Source organism: Chiloscyllium punctatum, chromosome 38 (assembly GCF_047496795.1).
Source record: "Chiloscyllium punctatum isolate Juve2018m chromosome 38, sChiPun1.3, whole genome shotgun sequence".
Lineage (NCBI taxonomy): Eukaryota > Metazoa > Chordata > Chondrichthyes > Orectolobiformes > Hemiscylliidae > Chiloscyllium > Chiloscyllium punctatum.
This window is the reverse complement of record NC_092776.1, coordinates 60,483,908-60,497,924: the sequence shown is the minus strand read 5'-3', so window position 1 is coordinate 60,497,924 and position 14,017 is coordinate 60,483,908. Positions and strand designations below refer to the sequence as shown.

The 14,017-nt window shown below is 41.9% G+C and overlaps 1 protein-coding gene across 3 annotated transcripts in view; it reads left to right on the top strand.

The window, feature by feature from the left end:
• hells (helicase, lymphoid specific) overlaps window positions 1-13,524 on the top strand; it is a 62,415-nt gene extending 48,891 nt beyond the window's left edge. For all 3 annotated transcript variants that reach the window (XM_072557977.1, XM_072557976.1, XM_072557975.1), the window contains exons 18-23: window positions 4,300-4,419; window positions 6,712-6,828; window positions 8,372-8,531; window positions 9,286-9,382; window positions 9,782-9,858; window positions 11,922-13,524. In XM_072557977.1, coding sequence (XP_072414078.1) covers window positions 4,300-4,419; window positions 6,712-6,828; window positions 8,372-8,531; window positions 9,286-9,382; window positions 9,782-9,858; window positions 11,922-12,019 — 669 coding nt within the window. In that variant the 3' untranslated portion in view covers window positions 12,020-13,524. The remainder of the gene's footprint in view (window positions 1-4,299; window positions 4,420-6,711; window positions 6,829-8,371; window positions 8,532-9,285; window positions 9,383-9,781; window positions 9,859-11,921) is intronic.
• The last annotated feature ends 493 nt before the right edge of the window (window positions 13,525-14,017 follow it).

The following is a 14,017-nucleotide window of genomic DNA, read 5'->3' as shown; positions in this document are numbered from 1 at the left end:
AAAAGTATGGTGAAGATTAGTGGGAAGTCTTTAAAAGGCAGTGTAGGATACCTAAACAAAAATAAGAGGGCAAAAGATTAAACATGGGGGTAAGCTAACTAGTTATATAAAAGAACATTGCAAATGTTGTTTTAGATATATAAAATGAGAGAGGCAAGAGTGGATTTTAGACTGCTAGAAAATGAGGCTGGAGAAATAGTAATGGGAAACAAGAAAATGACAGAGGATCTGAATATGTACTTTGCATCAGTCTTCATGGTAGAAGACACTGGGAACGTATCAGAACTTCGAGAGGTAGGGGGTAAAGATGAGTAATGGCTATCACTAAGGAGAAGGTGCTGAAAAGTCTGTAGATGGGTAAATAGCCAGGATCAGATGGACTGCATCCCAGAGTTCTGAAGGAGATGGCTTAGCAAATTGTGGGAGCTTTGGTGGGGTCAGCTTTCAGGAATCACTGGAATCAGGGAGGGTACCAGAGGAGTAGAAACTGACTGAAGTCATCTCCCAGTTTAAGAAAGGAAAGAGGCAGAAAGTAGGAAATTATGGTCAGGTTAGTCTGATTGTGGAATACTTGGAAATGTTTGATAAAATAGGGCTGAATCAGCAAGGCTTGGTCAAGGAGGGGGTTGTGCCTGACAAAGCTATTAAGATTCTTTTGAGGAGATAATGTGCAGCTTTTAGATAAAGGACAGCCAGTAGAAGTGATTGATTTAGATTTCCCAAAGGCCTTTGACAAGGTGCCCCACAGGAGGTTGCTAAATAGAATAAAAGCCTATGGGGTTAGGAGCAAGGTACTGGCACGGATAGAGGATTAGCTGACTGGCAAAATGCAGAGATGAAGGGTCTTTTACAGCTTGGCAGCCAGTGATTAAGTGGAGTTCTGCGAGGGTCAGTGTTGGGACCACAACTATTTACACAGTAATGATTTGGACAAAAGAAGAGAGAGCACGTTATGCTGTTTGCAGATGACACAAAGATAGACGGGGAGATGCGCAGTATTAAGGAAGTGGAGATGCTGCAGGAAAGACTTGGACAGACCTGGAGAGTGGGCAAAGTGGTGCCAAATGGAATACAGTATGGGAAAGTGTGAGGTTATGCACTTCGATAGGAAGACTAGAGGTGTAGACTGTTTTCTAAATAGGGACAGGCTGTGAAAATCTGGAAGGGATGTAGGAGCCCTAGCATTCTTGAGGTTAACATAAATTTAGACAGAAAGCAATATTGGCTTTCATTTCAAGAGGACTAGAATACAAGGATGTACTGTTGAGGCTGTATAAGGCTATGGTCAGACCACATTTGGAACATTTTGGGCCCCATTTCAAAGGAAGGATGTACTGACACTGCAGGGGTCCAGAGAAGGTTCATATGAATAATCCTGGGAATAAAGGATTTGTCACATTAAGAGTGGTTCAGGAGTTTAGGTCTGTACTCTGGAGTTTAGAAGGATGAGAGGGATCTCATTGAAATTTACAGAATTTTCTTAAGCCTGGATAGAGTGGAAATGGAGAGAATGTTTCCACTGAGGGCCTGAGGGCACAGTCCCCGAGTGATGGGATGTCTCTTTAGAGATATATGGAATTTCTTATTCGGAGGGTGGTGAACCCATGGGACTAATCGCCACAGATTGCTATGTAGGCCAAGTCATTGAGTATATTTAATGGGTTCTTAATTAGTCAGGAGTTCAAAGATTACAGGGAGGAGGGAAGCAAATGGGGTTAAGAAGTAATTCCACTATGATCGAATGGAAGAGCAGACTTGATGGGCTGAATGACCTAATTTAACTCCATACCTTATGGTTAAGATCACTGTCTGTAAAATAATCCCCTGCTGATACTTCAACCACTAGCCCAGCTTCATGATCTAAAATGAAGTCCAAGACTGCCCCCTTTCTTATAGGTCCTTCTATTTACTGGCTTGAAAAGCTCTGCTGGATGCATTTTAACAACTCCATTCCCTCCAAACCTTTCACACAGTGACTACCACAGTTAATGTTGGGGAAGTTGAAATCTCCCACTGTAACTGCTCTAATATTTTTGCACTTCTCTGAAATGTGCCTACATTTCTGCTGTTCTATTTATATTAGACTGTTTTAGGGACTATAGTACACTCCCAGCAATGTGAGTGCTTCATTTTTGGTTTTAAGTTCTACTCATAATGGCTTCATTTGAGGAGCCACAATTATGGATGACCCAAAAATAGATGAGAAGGCAAGTGGAGAGCATGACCGGTCTGCAAAGGGACATGGATGACTGGGCAAAAACCTGGCAAATGGACTATAATGTAGGGAAATGTGAGATAATGCATTTTTAACAGGCAGAGTTTAGGAGCAAATGTTGTTTTAATGGAGGAGGGCTGGTGGAAACTGCAGCTCAGAGGATTGTTGGAGGTGTCCTGCATTAATTTAAGCTAGAATACAAACTCAGGTAATGGAGAAAGTAAGCTGAGTAATGGCCTTTAATTTTCTTGATAAAGCTTTATCAGACTTGAATACTATGAACAATTTTGGTCCCCTTATCTAATGAAAGATACACTGGCATTGGAGGCAGTCCAGAGAAGGTTCACAAAGTTGATCCCAGGTAAGGGGGGGGGGGAACTGAGTCGTAGAAAACTTATTGGAGTTTAGAAGAATGAGAGGTGACCTTATTAGAGTCATAGAGATGTACAGCATGGAAACAGACCCTTTGGTCCATATCCCTCCAAACCCTTCCTATTCATATACTCATCCAAATGCCTCTTAAATGTTGCAATTGTACCAGCCTCCATCACTTCCTCTGGCAGCTCATTCCATACACGTACCACCCTTTGTGTGAAAACGTTGCTTCTGAGGTCTTTTTTATATCTTTCCCCTCTCACCCTAAACCTATGCCCTCTAGTTCTGGACTCCCCGACCCCAGGGAAAAGACTTTGCCTATTTACCCTGTCCATGCCCCTCATAATTTTGTAAACCTGTATAAGGTCACCCCTCAGCCTCCGACGCTCCAGGGAAAACAGCCCCAGCCTGTTCAGCCTCTCCCAGTAGCTCAAATCCTCCAATCCTGGCAACATCCTTATAAATCTTTTCTGAACCCTTTCAAGTTTCACAACATCTTTCCGCTAGGAAGGAAACCAGAATTGCACGCAATATTCCAACAGTGGCCTAACCAATGCCCTGTACAGCCGCAACATGACCTCCCAACTCCTGTACTCAATACTCTGACCAATAAAGGAAAGCATACCAAACGCCGCCTTCACTATCCCATCAACCTGCGACTCCACTTTCGAGGAGCTATGAACCTGCACTCCAAGGTCTCTTTGTTCAGCAACATTCCCTCGGACCCTACCATTAAGTGTATAAGTCATGCTAAGATTTGCTTTCCCAAAATGCACCACCTCACATTTATCTGAACTTGTGGTAGTTGCAGGAAGGGTCTTGCCTGTTGTGGAGTGTCTCGGACCTGAGGATATAATCTTAGAGTAGAAGGTCACTCGTTTAAGACAAAGATGAGGAAGAATTTCTTGAGGGTAGTGAATCTGGAACTCTGCCGCGAGGGCTGTTTGAGGTTGGGTATTTACGTTTATTCAAGGCCGAGAAAGACGTTTTTATCTGAGGCAATGTTAACGGTTATGGGGGAACAGGCAGGAATGTAGAGTTGGGGATTATCAGGTCAGTTATGATTTCATCGGATGGATTCAATGGGTTTTATGTCCTACTTCTGTTTCTGTACCTTATGGTCTTCAGTTTTGATTTTAGGAAGTCTGATAAAGCCCATCTTAACATTCCATTCAGAATATCGTCTGCACATTGTCGATATTAAAATGCCTTAAAACTCAAATAATGTTCGGTAAATCAGGACTGGTATTTTTAATGTCTCATGTAACCTGCACGTGGGGCGGTTTGATAAACCCAGACTCTTAACTCCATGTCAGATTGCCACAAGAATTAAAAACTACACCACCAGGTTGTTTAGGATTGTTCTCCATCACTTTTGAAGCTCACCAGACATTCCAGCAGATCTGATATGAATCTTGTAAAACTTAATGCATGTGAAAGTTGTTGCGATGGTCTACGGGTTCAATTCTGTAATATTAACACATTCTATAAGACATCAAGCCACTTATCATTTGGCTGCAAATTCTATTCGATCTATAATGACTTGTCTGTTTCCTGCCATCTGTAAAAGTCCATCTCCACTTTACCTGTCCTTTTATCCTGAGTGCTGCAAGCTACATTCTCTCTTCAAAAGCTTAACATCCCTGAGCACTACTACAGTTTGGTCTTTGCTCTATTCTGATGGACTGTTCTGATTTTGTTTTTAACAGGTGCTGATATTTTCTCAAATGACATCCATGCTGGACATCCTAATGGACTACTGCTACTTGAGGGACTACAAATACAGCCGGCTGGATGGTTCCATGTCTTATGTAATGCGTGAGGAAAATGTATGTTCCCCTCAGGCTGCAGCTTGAATATTTGCCATTTCTTAGTTTTTGCTTTCTTGTTTGTAAAAGAAATAACAAAACTAGTGAAAGTGTACGCACCAAAATAGGTTAGACTTCACTCCAAAGTTGTTGCTGCTTTTTAGCTAAGATTTTTAGCTAGGATTTCTAAGCAGTATGGAATATGAAAATTTTGTTCCCTTTTTAAAATGTGCAGCCAGCCAGCTACCCAAAGTTTCCATGAAGATTTTTACACAAGCTGTCTATAAGTGGCTGGCACGTGTGCAATTATGGAAAAATATAATAGTGCAAGGACCCTTAAACCAATCAGCCACTTACTAGAAGAGAAAATTTGATTGTTATGGGACATAACAATACAGCACGGTATAGGCCCTTCAGCCCTTGATGTTGTGCTGCCCTTTTATCCTGCTCTAAGATCAAACTAACCTATGTACCGTTCGTTTTACTATCATCCATGTGCCTATCCAAGAGTCGCTTAAATGTCCCCAATGTATCTGACTCTACTTACACTGCTGGCAGTGCATTCTACGTACCCACCATTTTATGTAAAGAATCTACCTCTGACATCTCCCCTAAACCTACCTTCTGGCACCTTAGAATTATGCCCCCTTGTGATAGTCATTTCCACCCTGGGAAAAAGTCTATGCCACTCAACATCTTATACATCTCTATAAGTCATCTCTCTTCCTCCTTCGCTCCAATGAGAAGAGCCCTAGCTGTCTCAACCTTACTTCATCAGATCAGGCATGCTCTCAGCTCATGCAGCATCCTGGTAAATCTCCTCTGCACCCTCTCTAAAGCTTCCACATCCTTTCCATAATGAGGTGACCAGAACTAAGCACAAGTAAGGTTAGTCAAACGACAATTATCCAAATTTCGGATTATCTGAACAAGATTTCATTGTCTTGTAAAAACGTTATCCATCAGTTATCCGAACAAAATACTCTGCTCCCGTCTCTTTCGGATAATCGAGGCTGTTTTGTATTCCAAGTGTAGTCTAACCAGGGCTTTATAGAGCTGCAGCGTAACCACTTGGCTCATAAACTCATACCCCTGCTAATGACAGCCAACACACCATACGCCACCTTAACAACCCTATCAATTTGTGTGGCAACTTTGAGGGATCTATGGATGTGGACCCCAAGATCCCTCTGTTCCTCCACTGCCAAGAATCCTGCCTTTAACCCTGTAATCTGCATTCACATTGGACCTTCCAAAATGAATCACTTCACCCTTTTCCAGGTTGAACTCTTAACTGCCACTTCTCAGCCCAACTCTGCATCTTGTCAATGTGTTGTTACAACCTACAACAGCCCTCCACACTATCCACAACTCCTCCAATCTTTGTGTCATTGGCTAACTTACTAATCCAGCCTTCCACTTCCTCATCCAAGTCATTTATAAAAATCATAAAGAGTAGAGATCAGAACAGATCCCTGTGGAATACCACTGGTTATGTCCTTCAAGTCTTGACCTGAAATAGATACAAGGGATGTCATTTTAAAGAAGTCATTCTATCAACGTGAACATCTTTTAAAATAGATAGCTGAGTTGAAAATGGAACTGAAAGAATAAAACCAATTAAAGAAGCTTGAATGAACAAAGGCTTATGAATAAATGTGGTTAACTTGCACCAATGTTAAGAGGAATTAATACAGGGCATTTGTAGCTTCCGATGCTGATGGTTTCCTGAAGATGTAATTGAAGAGGAAAATATTAGTCAGGGATATATAATCTGGAACTGAATGGTTGTTTGGTGTTTTATTTCTTGGAGTGGATATGATGGGGTGAGGAAACAGATGATGGAGAAAGGAGCACATTTATGGAAACTGGTATCTCGGTTAGGAATCCCACCTATTAATTTGGAAAAATTTATTCACTGGTGATATCAGAGAAAGAAATTGGCAGAAAAAAATCATTTGGTTCATTTGTCCTTCAGGAAAACATGCTTCTCTGTTTTTAGACCCTTGAGCATGCTGACCCTATTCAGTTTGGATACTGAACTTGTCTTTTCCACTCTGACTTGTTTGTCCTGTTTGGGCTGAATGTTGCTCTGTCTCTCAATATTTTGGCTGTTTATCTCTGGAATGGGATATTAAATGTGTTTGTTCCCCTCTTGCTGAGTTTCTTTACTTAGTCCTCTTGTGTTGTGATATTGGATACAATAGCCTGCATATATCACTACCATGAATTTTGAATGGGCAATGGGGTTGGAGAGCAGTAATTCTCATTAGAAAGTATTTTATTTCTGTGCCACTTTTCTTTTTTCCCCAGATAAACAATTTCAACAGTGATCCTGAAGTTTTCATCTTTTTACTGAGCACTCGAGCTGGGGGTTTGGGCATTAACCTGACTGCAGCAGACACTGTCATTATATACGACAGTGACTGGGTAAGTATTGGTAACTGACTGTGACTTTAGAGCTTTAAATTTACTAACTGATGTTTACTGTTAATCCTGTGAACGTTGATGAGTTTTTTTGTGCACTGGGTAGAACCTACTGTAGCTGATCAACAAACTGCAGTTTGGAATGTTACTTGAAGTCAGGATTTTTAACACTGTGCACAATGAATGGTGTAGCATTCGGTGGCAGGACGTTTTTAGTAAATGTCACCTTCTGCTTAGTGCAGGAGTGAACTAATGGTGGACGAGTCTGTTGCTTTGAGATGCTGAATAAATTTCCTATAGTTTATTAGTGATCTATAACACTGCATAGAATCCATCTGTACTCTATATTTTCTCACCAATCTGTTCAGACATTATATTGCCTGTGGAGTAGGTGGGGTTTGAATCTGGGTGTAAGGTCCCCATTCCATCTGTACTCTGTGCTGTTTGACATTTGGAACTGAGTGATGTATTTCAACATGAGAATTTGCAGGAAAGTATCTTCCTAATGAAAACTTTAAATGTTGATTGACTGTCCAGGCATTATCCCCTCTTCAGAGATGTACAGCAAGGAAACAGACCCTTCGGTCTAAGCCGACCAGATATCCTAAATAAATCTAGTCCCATTTGCCAGCATCTGGCCCATATCTCTCTAAACCCTTCCTATTCATATATCTATCCTAATGCCTTTTAAATGCTGTAATTGTACCAGCCTCCACCACTTCATCTGGCAGCTCATTCCATACACACACCATCCTCTGCATGAAAAAGATGCCCCTTATGTCCCTATTATACTTTTCCCCTCACCCTGCATTTAAAGGGCATATGGAGGGATATATGAATAGGAACAGTTTATAGGGATATAGGCCAAGTGCTGGCAAATGGGACTAGATTAGGTTAGGATAACTGGTTGGCTTGGACAAGTTGGACCAAAGGATCTGTTTCCATGCTGCACATCTGACTCTATGCCCTTTTTAGTTCTGGTCTTTCCCCACCCCATGGAAATGACCGTGTCCATTTGTCCTGTCCATGCCCCTCATGTATTTATAAACCTCTGTAAGGTTACCCCTTGGTCTCTGATGCTCCAGGGAAAACAGCCCCAGCCTATTCATGATGCAGCCATATATTTTAAAGTAAGTTTAGAGCTGTCCATCTTATTTGAGTTGAGTACTGGCTTTGCAGTCTTAAAAATTGCATTTTACAAGGGTGACCTCATAGCTGAGTAAAATCACTGATTTAACTTGAAGAATGAGCACTTTTAAAGACCCTGTGGATTCGTAGGCAGTAGCCAGTTTTGCAGGTCATTGTGTTAGCTGGATCTTGTATCAGATGCTCATGTATTGGAATCTTTTTTTTAAGGCAACTCACTTTGGTGTAATGTATGTTTGCAGTGGCAATTATATTTGATGCCAAAGTATCATTAACATTTTTGAGTGTTAGCGACATCAGGAAGCTAGTGGCTGCTTCAGATTTGTTACCTGAATGGCAGATGATGAATGACGGAGATGCTGTCGTGAAACCTGAGGTCTCTCACCTTGTGTCCTTCCAGAATCCTCAGGCAGATCTTCAGGCTCAGGATCGTTGCCATCGGATTGGTCAGACTAAGCCGGTTGTAGTTTATCGCCTGGTAACTGCCAATACCATCGATGAGAAGATTGTGGAGAAAGCCACAGCAAAAAGGCGACTCGAGAAGATGGTGATACATAAAAGTTAGTGTTTGTTTAATAATTTAGCGTTCAGTGCCTGCTCTTTCTTGGGGTCATGATCTTTTCCATTTTGGCTGCTCCATGTCCAAATTATTGAATATTACATAAAATTAATTTCTTTGAAAGCCATTCAGATAACGTTGTTTGTTGGGACAACCGGATTGTCTTGTGATAAAAGATTAAACAGGTTGGGCCTATATCCATTGGCGTTTAGAATACTGAGATTATCAAAACAAAAGAGTCCTGTTCGGTTGGATGCTATGAGGATGCTTCCCCCCTTTTTGGGGACGCCGAGGACTAGAGAAGATCACTTAAAAGTTAGGGGTTTCCCACTTAAACCTAAGGTAGAGCAATTCTGTTCTCTAAAGGTCACTTTCTGTCTTCCCCAGAAAGCAAGGAAGGCACAAATTAGGGCGACATAGTGGCTCAGTGGTTAGCACTGCTGCCTCTCAGTGCCAGGGACCTTGTACCCAGTGTGACAATTTCCATTTACCATATTGACCAGGCTGTGACCAATTTTAATGATATTTTCCATTTGCAAATTAATGGAAATTGGATAATTCCGATCTGTTTGCAAAAGATCCCCAAGGTTGTTATGGGGGAATAACTGGAGGTGCCGATGTTGGATTGGGGCGGACAAAGTTTAAAAATTGTACAACACCCTGTTGTGTGGGGGAAGGCAGTATTACCCACAGAACCCTCAGAACTTTGTACTCTGTTGTCTCATTCATAATGGTCTTTCTCCATTCTTGTTCAGATAAGTTCAAAGGGGGCAAGTCAGGATTGAACCAGTCCAGGAGCTGTCTAGATTCTACAGAGCTGATGGAGTTGCTGAAGTCTCGGGATCATGAAAGGTAAAGTAGATTAGATTGTTTAACCCTTTGGGCATTTCTCAACACTTTGGGGACCTAGGTTTCCATTCTGTCTCAAAGTTGTCTGCCGTGTTTCCAGTTGATCCTGAATTTGGCTTCCGTCTTATATTACACACTTGTCCTCCTTGTTATATTGATAATGTCTCCTTTCCAGAATCCTGAAATAAAGCAGAACATATGTAGCTGGACTGGTAACAACTGGAGGGAGCCAAACTGCTAATGATTTGCAACTACAGACCTTGAGTGTTACCTGACCTGCTGACCATTTCCAGTCTGTTAATCCATTTTAAATTAAGGAATTGATCCTGCTTAATTTGACTACTGGTTAAATGGCTGTTAGTTCATCACTTGTCTGACATGATTTGTCACTTGTTCCCACAGAGAGGTGAAGGGATCCACTGATCAAGTGATAAGTGATGGTGAACTTCAGATCTTGATGGACCGCAGTGACCTGAGCAGTAAGTTCAAAATAGAACACGTGTCCTGGTTTCTGTTGAACATCAAGTCACCCTTTACTTGTGGAGCACCCTTGACGCTGATCTTGTTCCCTCAGAGCCAGGATATCTGATACCTCTGGTTTTATCTTTTTTTTTCTTTTTCCTTTGACTCTCTTGTTTTTCTTTAATTTTTTCCCCACACTACCACCTAACAGCGGTGGTGCTTATTTTCCCCCAGCACCCATGTGGTGTGTGTGCAGGTTCGGACACAGTGAAAAACAACAAGGGCTTAAATCTTCATTTATATTCCACCACCAGGAAGGAAGGAAACACCTGAATGGCCAGTGACAAGTACTGCCCTCCTTCACATCAAAGGGCAATGCTGTGTGAACACTTCTGTGTTTTTTTTGGGGGCAGCTGGTCCAGGGACACCTTCAGACACCTTCAAGGAGGAGAGTCCTTGCGCACACACTGATCTAGCTCCCTCAGAGCCAGCTCTCTGAGTGTCAGGATGTTGGATACTCCTGTGTATTTTTTTCCCCCAGCTGTCAGAGTGAACAGAACCCCTGACAGTCCTGTTTATTTTTTTTTATTTTTTAAAATTTATATTAACCCCACACACTACCGCCTAACTGTGATAGTGCTTATATTTTCCCCAGCACCCATGGTGTGTGTGTGCAGGTGTGAGACACAGTGAAAGACAAAAAGTGCATGAACCTTTATTCAAATTCCCACCACCAGGAAGAAAGGAAACACCCGACAAGCACTGCCCTTCACATCAAATGCTGTGTGATCAAACAGTGAAGGGGAGGTTAGGGACTAAATCAAAATAGAGTTGGAGGGGGAAATAATGCACTCCACTCCCTGCGGTGCCCACCTCTCCCTGAACAACTCCAGGGTGTTGGTGGACACCGCGTGCTCCTTCTCCAAGGACACCCGGGCCCTAACGTAACCGTGGAAGTTGGCCCTAACGACTCCCTCCATGGCCTGCTTCCTGGACCTATTGATGAAACACTCCTGTTTCTTTTTTATATTTTTTTTCTCTCCAGGGTGTCGGTGGACATCGCGTGCTTCTTCTCCAAGGACACCCGGGCTTGAATCCCCTACTTATTTTTTTTTTTTCTTTTTCTTTTTTTGAAATGGTCCAATCTCTCCAGAAGGGAAGGAAACACTCAAGTGGCCAGTCACAACTCCAGGGTGTCGGTGGACACCGCATGCTCCTTCTCCAAGGACACCCGGGCCCTAACGTAACCGTGGAAGTTGGCCCTAACGACTCCCTCCATGGCCTGCTTCCTGGACCTATTGATGAAACACTCCTGTTTTTATCTGTCAACCAGGGATCCCTGATTGGGGCTGTTAATCTGGCCCAATCAGGGAACTCATTCTGAAGCCCTAGCAGGGGTTTGTTGTCAAGTTATTATTACAAAGTTATGTTCGTAAAGGTATTGGTGGAACTTCCTCACTCCAAATATGACTGTCATCTAATTGGGCATAATTTTTTTTTGTGGGCGGCACGGTGGCACAGTGGTTAGCTCTGCTGCCTCACAGCGCCAGAGACCTGGGTTCAATTCCTGCCTCGGGCGACTGTGTGGAGTTTGCACGTTCTCCCCATGTCTGCGTGGGTTTCCTCCGGGTGCTCCGGTTTCGTCCCACAGTCCAAAGATGTGCAGGTCAGGTGAATTGGCCATGCTAAATTGCCCGTAGTGTTAGGTAAGGGGTAAATGTTGGGGTGTGGGTGGGTTGTGCTTCGGCGGGGCGGTGTGGACTTGTTGGGCTGAAGGGCCTGTTTCCACACTGTAATGTAATGTAATCTAATCTAATTATGCGCTGCATTAGCCAAAGTCATGGATGCATATTCTGTTGTTTGTTCCCCTCCATTGGGCCATCTATGAGCTACTTTTAAAATAAATTTCCTGCAAGGGGACACAACGAGCTGTGCTGATTTGCAGAAGTACTGCAGCAGTGCACTTGAGGGTTTCTGACATACTGTTTATACGCTTTATTTCTGAGACATTTTGCTAGTTGACATGAACCATTTGCCAATGTGTGACATATGTTGTATTTAATTTGTTTTTTTTTTACAGAACAAAAGAAATCTGGAATCAAAAAACAGACAGACAAAGTTTTCAAAGTACTTGATAATGATGACATGAATGCAGGAATCCAACTATGTGGGCTGTGAGAGATGGCTGGAGACATCTCCTAATTCAGGTGTTAGTTGCGTTTCTCTTTCCTGCTCTCCCCAGTAGGGAATAGTTTGAAAGAATGTCACTCCTGGAGTGCAGACTGAGGATTAGTCTGTTTAAGGTTGTTGATTTGACATGTGTCCTGCTATTAAGTTTTTAAAGTGGGACTTCTTTGAAAGTGATTAAGTTTTTGCACACTGGATACGTGCAGATTATTTTTTGTTTGACTTAATGCTGCCTGGATTCTAAATGATGAGCTTAATTTCAAATGTTTAACCACTGGGCAAGTGGTATAGGCAAATAAATATTGTGTTTTATTCTTCTTTTGCTTTTTTACTTATTCAGTTTAGTTTTCACTCCTGTTGTGCTCTTACCCTCGAAGATATTGCACTCAGCTGTTCAAGAGAAACAGGAAGTTGACAGCATGCAGTTTGCCAGGAATGCGAGACTGTGCCTTACTGTTGGTAATTAACGCCAAGCATTTGATTGTAGGCATCAGATTCAGAATGCAGTCTGGCACTGTTCCACTGGATGTTTTTAAATTCTCATGGCTTTCCATCACCATTAGAAGGCAACTTGGCACCACTGTTTTAACCTTGTTTTTAAATAAATCAGCACCAGGGTTGCCACAGGACACAGGTGTTGTCTCCCAGTCTGACAGATAATGAGAGATTTCTCTTAACTTTTTTTGAGTTTTGTATCAAACGTACTGATGGTGAAATTTATTAAAATTGTTAGACAGCAGTCTGGTTTCTTTCTAAACCCAGGTTAATCAATGCGGTTAGGGGCTACCAGCATAACTTACTAATTTCCACAAGAACCCAAGCACCATTTCAGTCAGAATACCAGGAGAGCAGAGCTGAAGTGGGAGTCTTACTAAGCACTGTTCAATCCACTTGCTTTTTCATTTGCAATATGCAACCTCTTCTTTGAATTTAGGGCTGTGAGAGAAAGTCTAACATTGAATGCTACCTCCAGTAACATCAAAAATCCTTAGAAAGCTGGCTATTGGGAACGGTGTGGATTTTCTTCCCTTTGCATAATGCCTTTGGCAGCAGCAGTGTGAGATGAGCAGAAGGAGAAGAGGCTGTGTAATTGTAATCATGATGTATGCCGACTAGGAAATGCAACCCTTGAGATTTTAGTTTCTTCAGGCAAAAGTCATGCTGCTGTTTCTTTCAAAACCATTTGGGTTTGGATATTTGCACAAAAGGATTAAACCAGGGCCTACAGAAAGTATGGGGATAAAGTTTGTAGGACCTATATTCTGCAGCTTTAAATACAGCTTAGTCAAGACTTTCTGTAAACAGCTGCTTCGCGCACTACAAATAGGAGATTGATTTCTGCTTGTAAAGACCAGAATTCCTCAGCATTGTCAAGAGCATGGACCTTCTCCTTGTCACAAACTTCAATCCCTGATGTATGTGGAATGCTGATGTACAAACTGTAAAAAAAAAACAAAAGAAGTTTTTTTATTAGAAATAAATTTTTCAAGTTGTCACAGTGCTAGTTTTTATTCCATTCTGCAACTCCAATTTCCTATACTCTATCCTACAGCATTGTTTTCTTTCTGATGAATTTAACATCTCTGTTTGATCATTTATGTACATCTGTAATGGGAAAGCTGTGGCATTCTTTATGCTGAAAGGCTTGTAACTCCTCAGGTACAGCACAGTCCATATCCAGAAACAAGAGCTGCATAACGTTCAAGCTTCAGTTTGAGGTGTGGGATTGTTGGTGTCTGCTTTGTTCCACAAATCCAGATGACACAAATTTTCTGTTTAACAGCGGTAGCTTTATTATCATACAGCCGTCGAGAGATTCAAAGCGTCACTAAAGTAGCTGACTGCCTACTTGTAGCAACTCTTCTTCCTGAATCTCTGCCTTACACCCAAAGACAGTACATTTTATAGGAATTGAACAAAGATTTATCAGTCACATGGATGACTGACATCACATAACTTAAAGTAGGTAATTACGATTTTACAAAACTT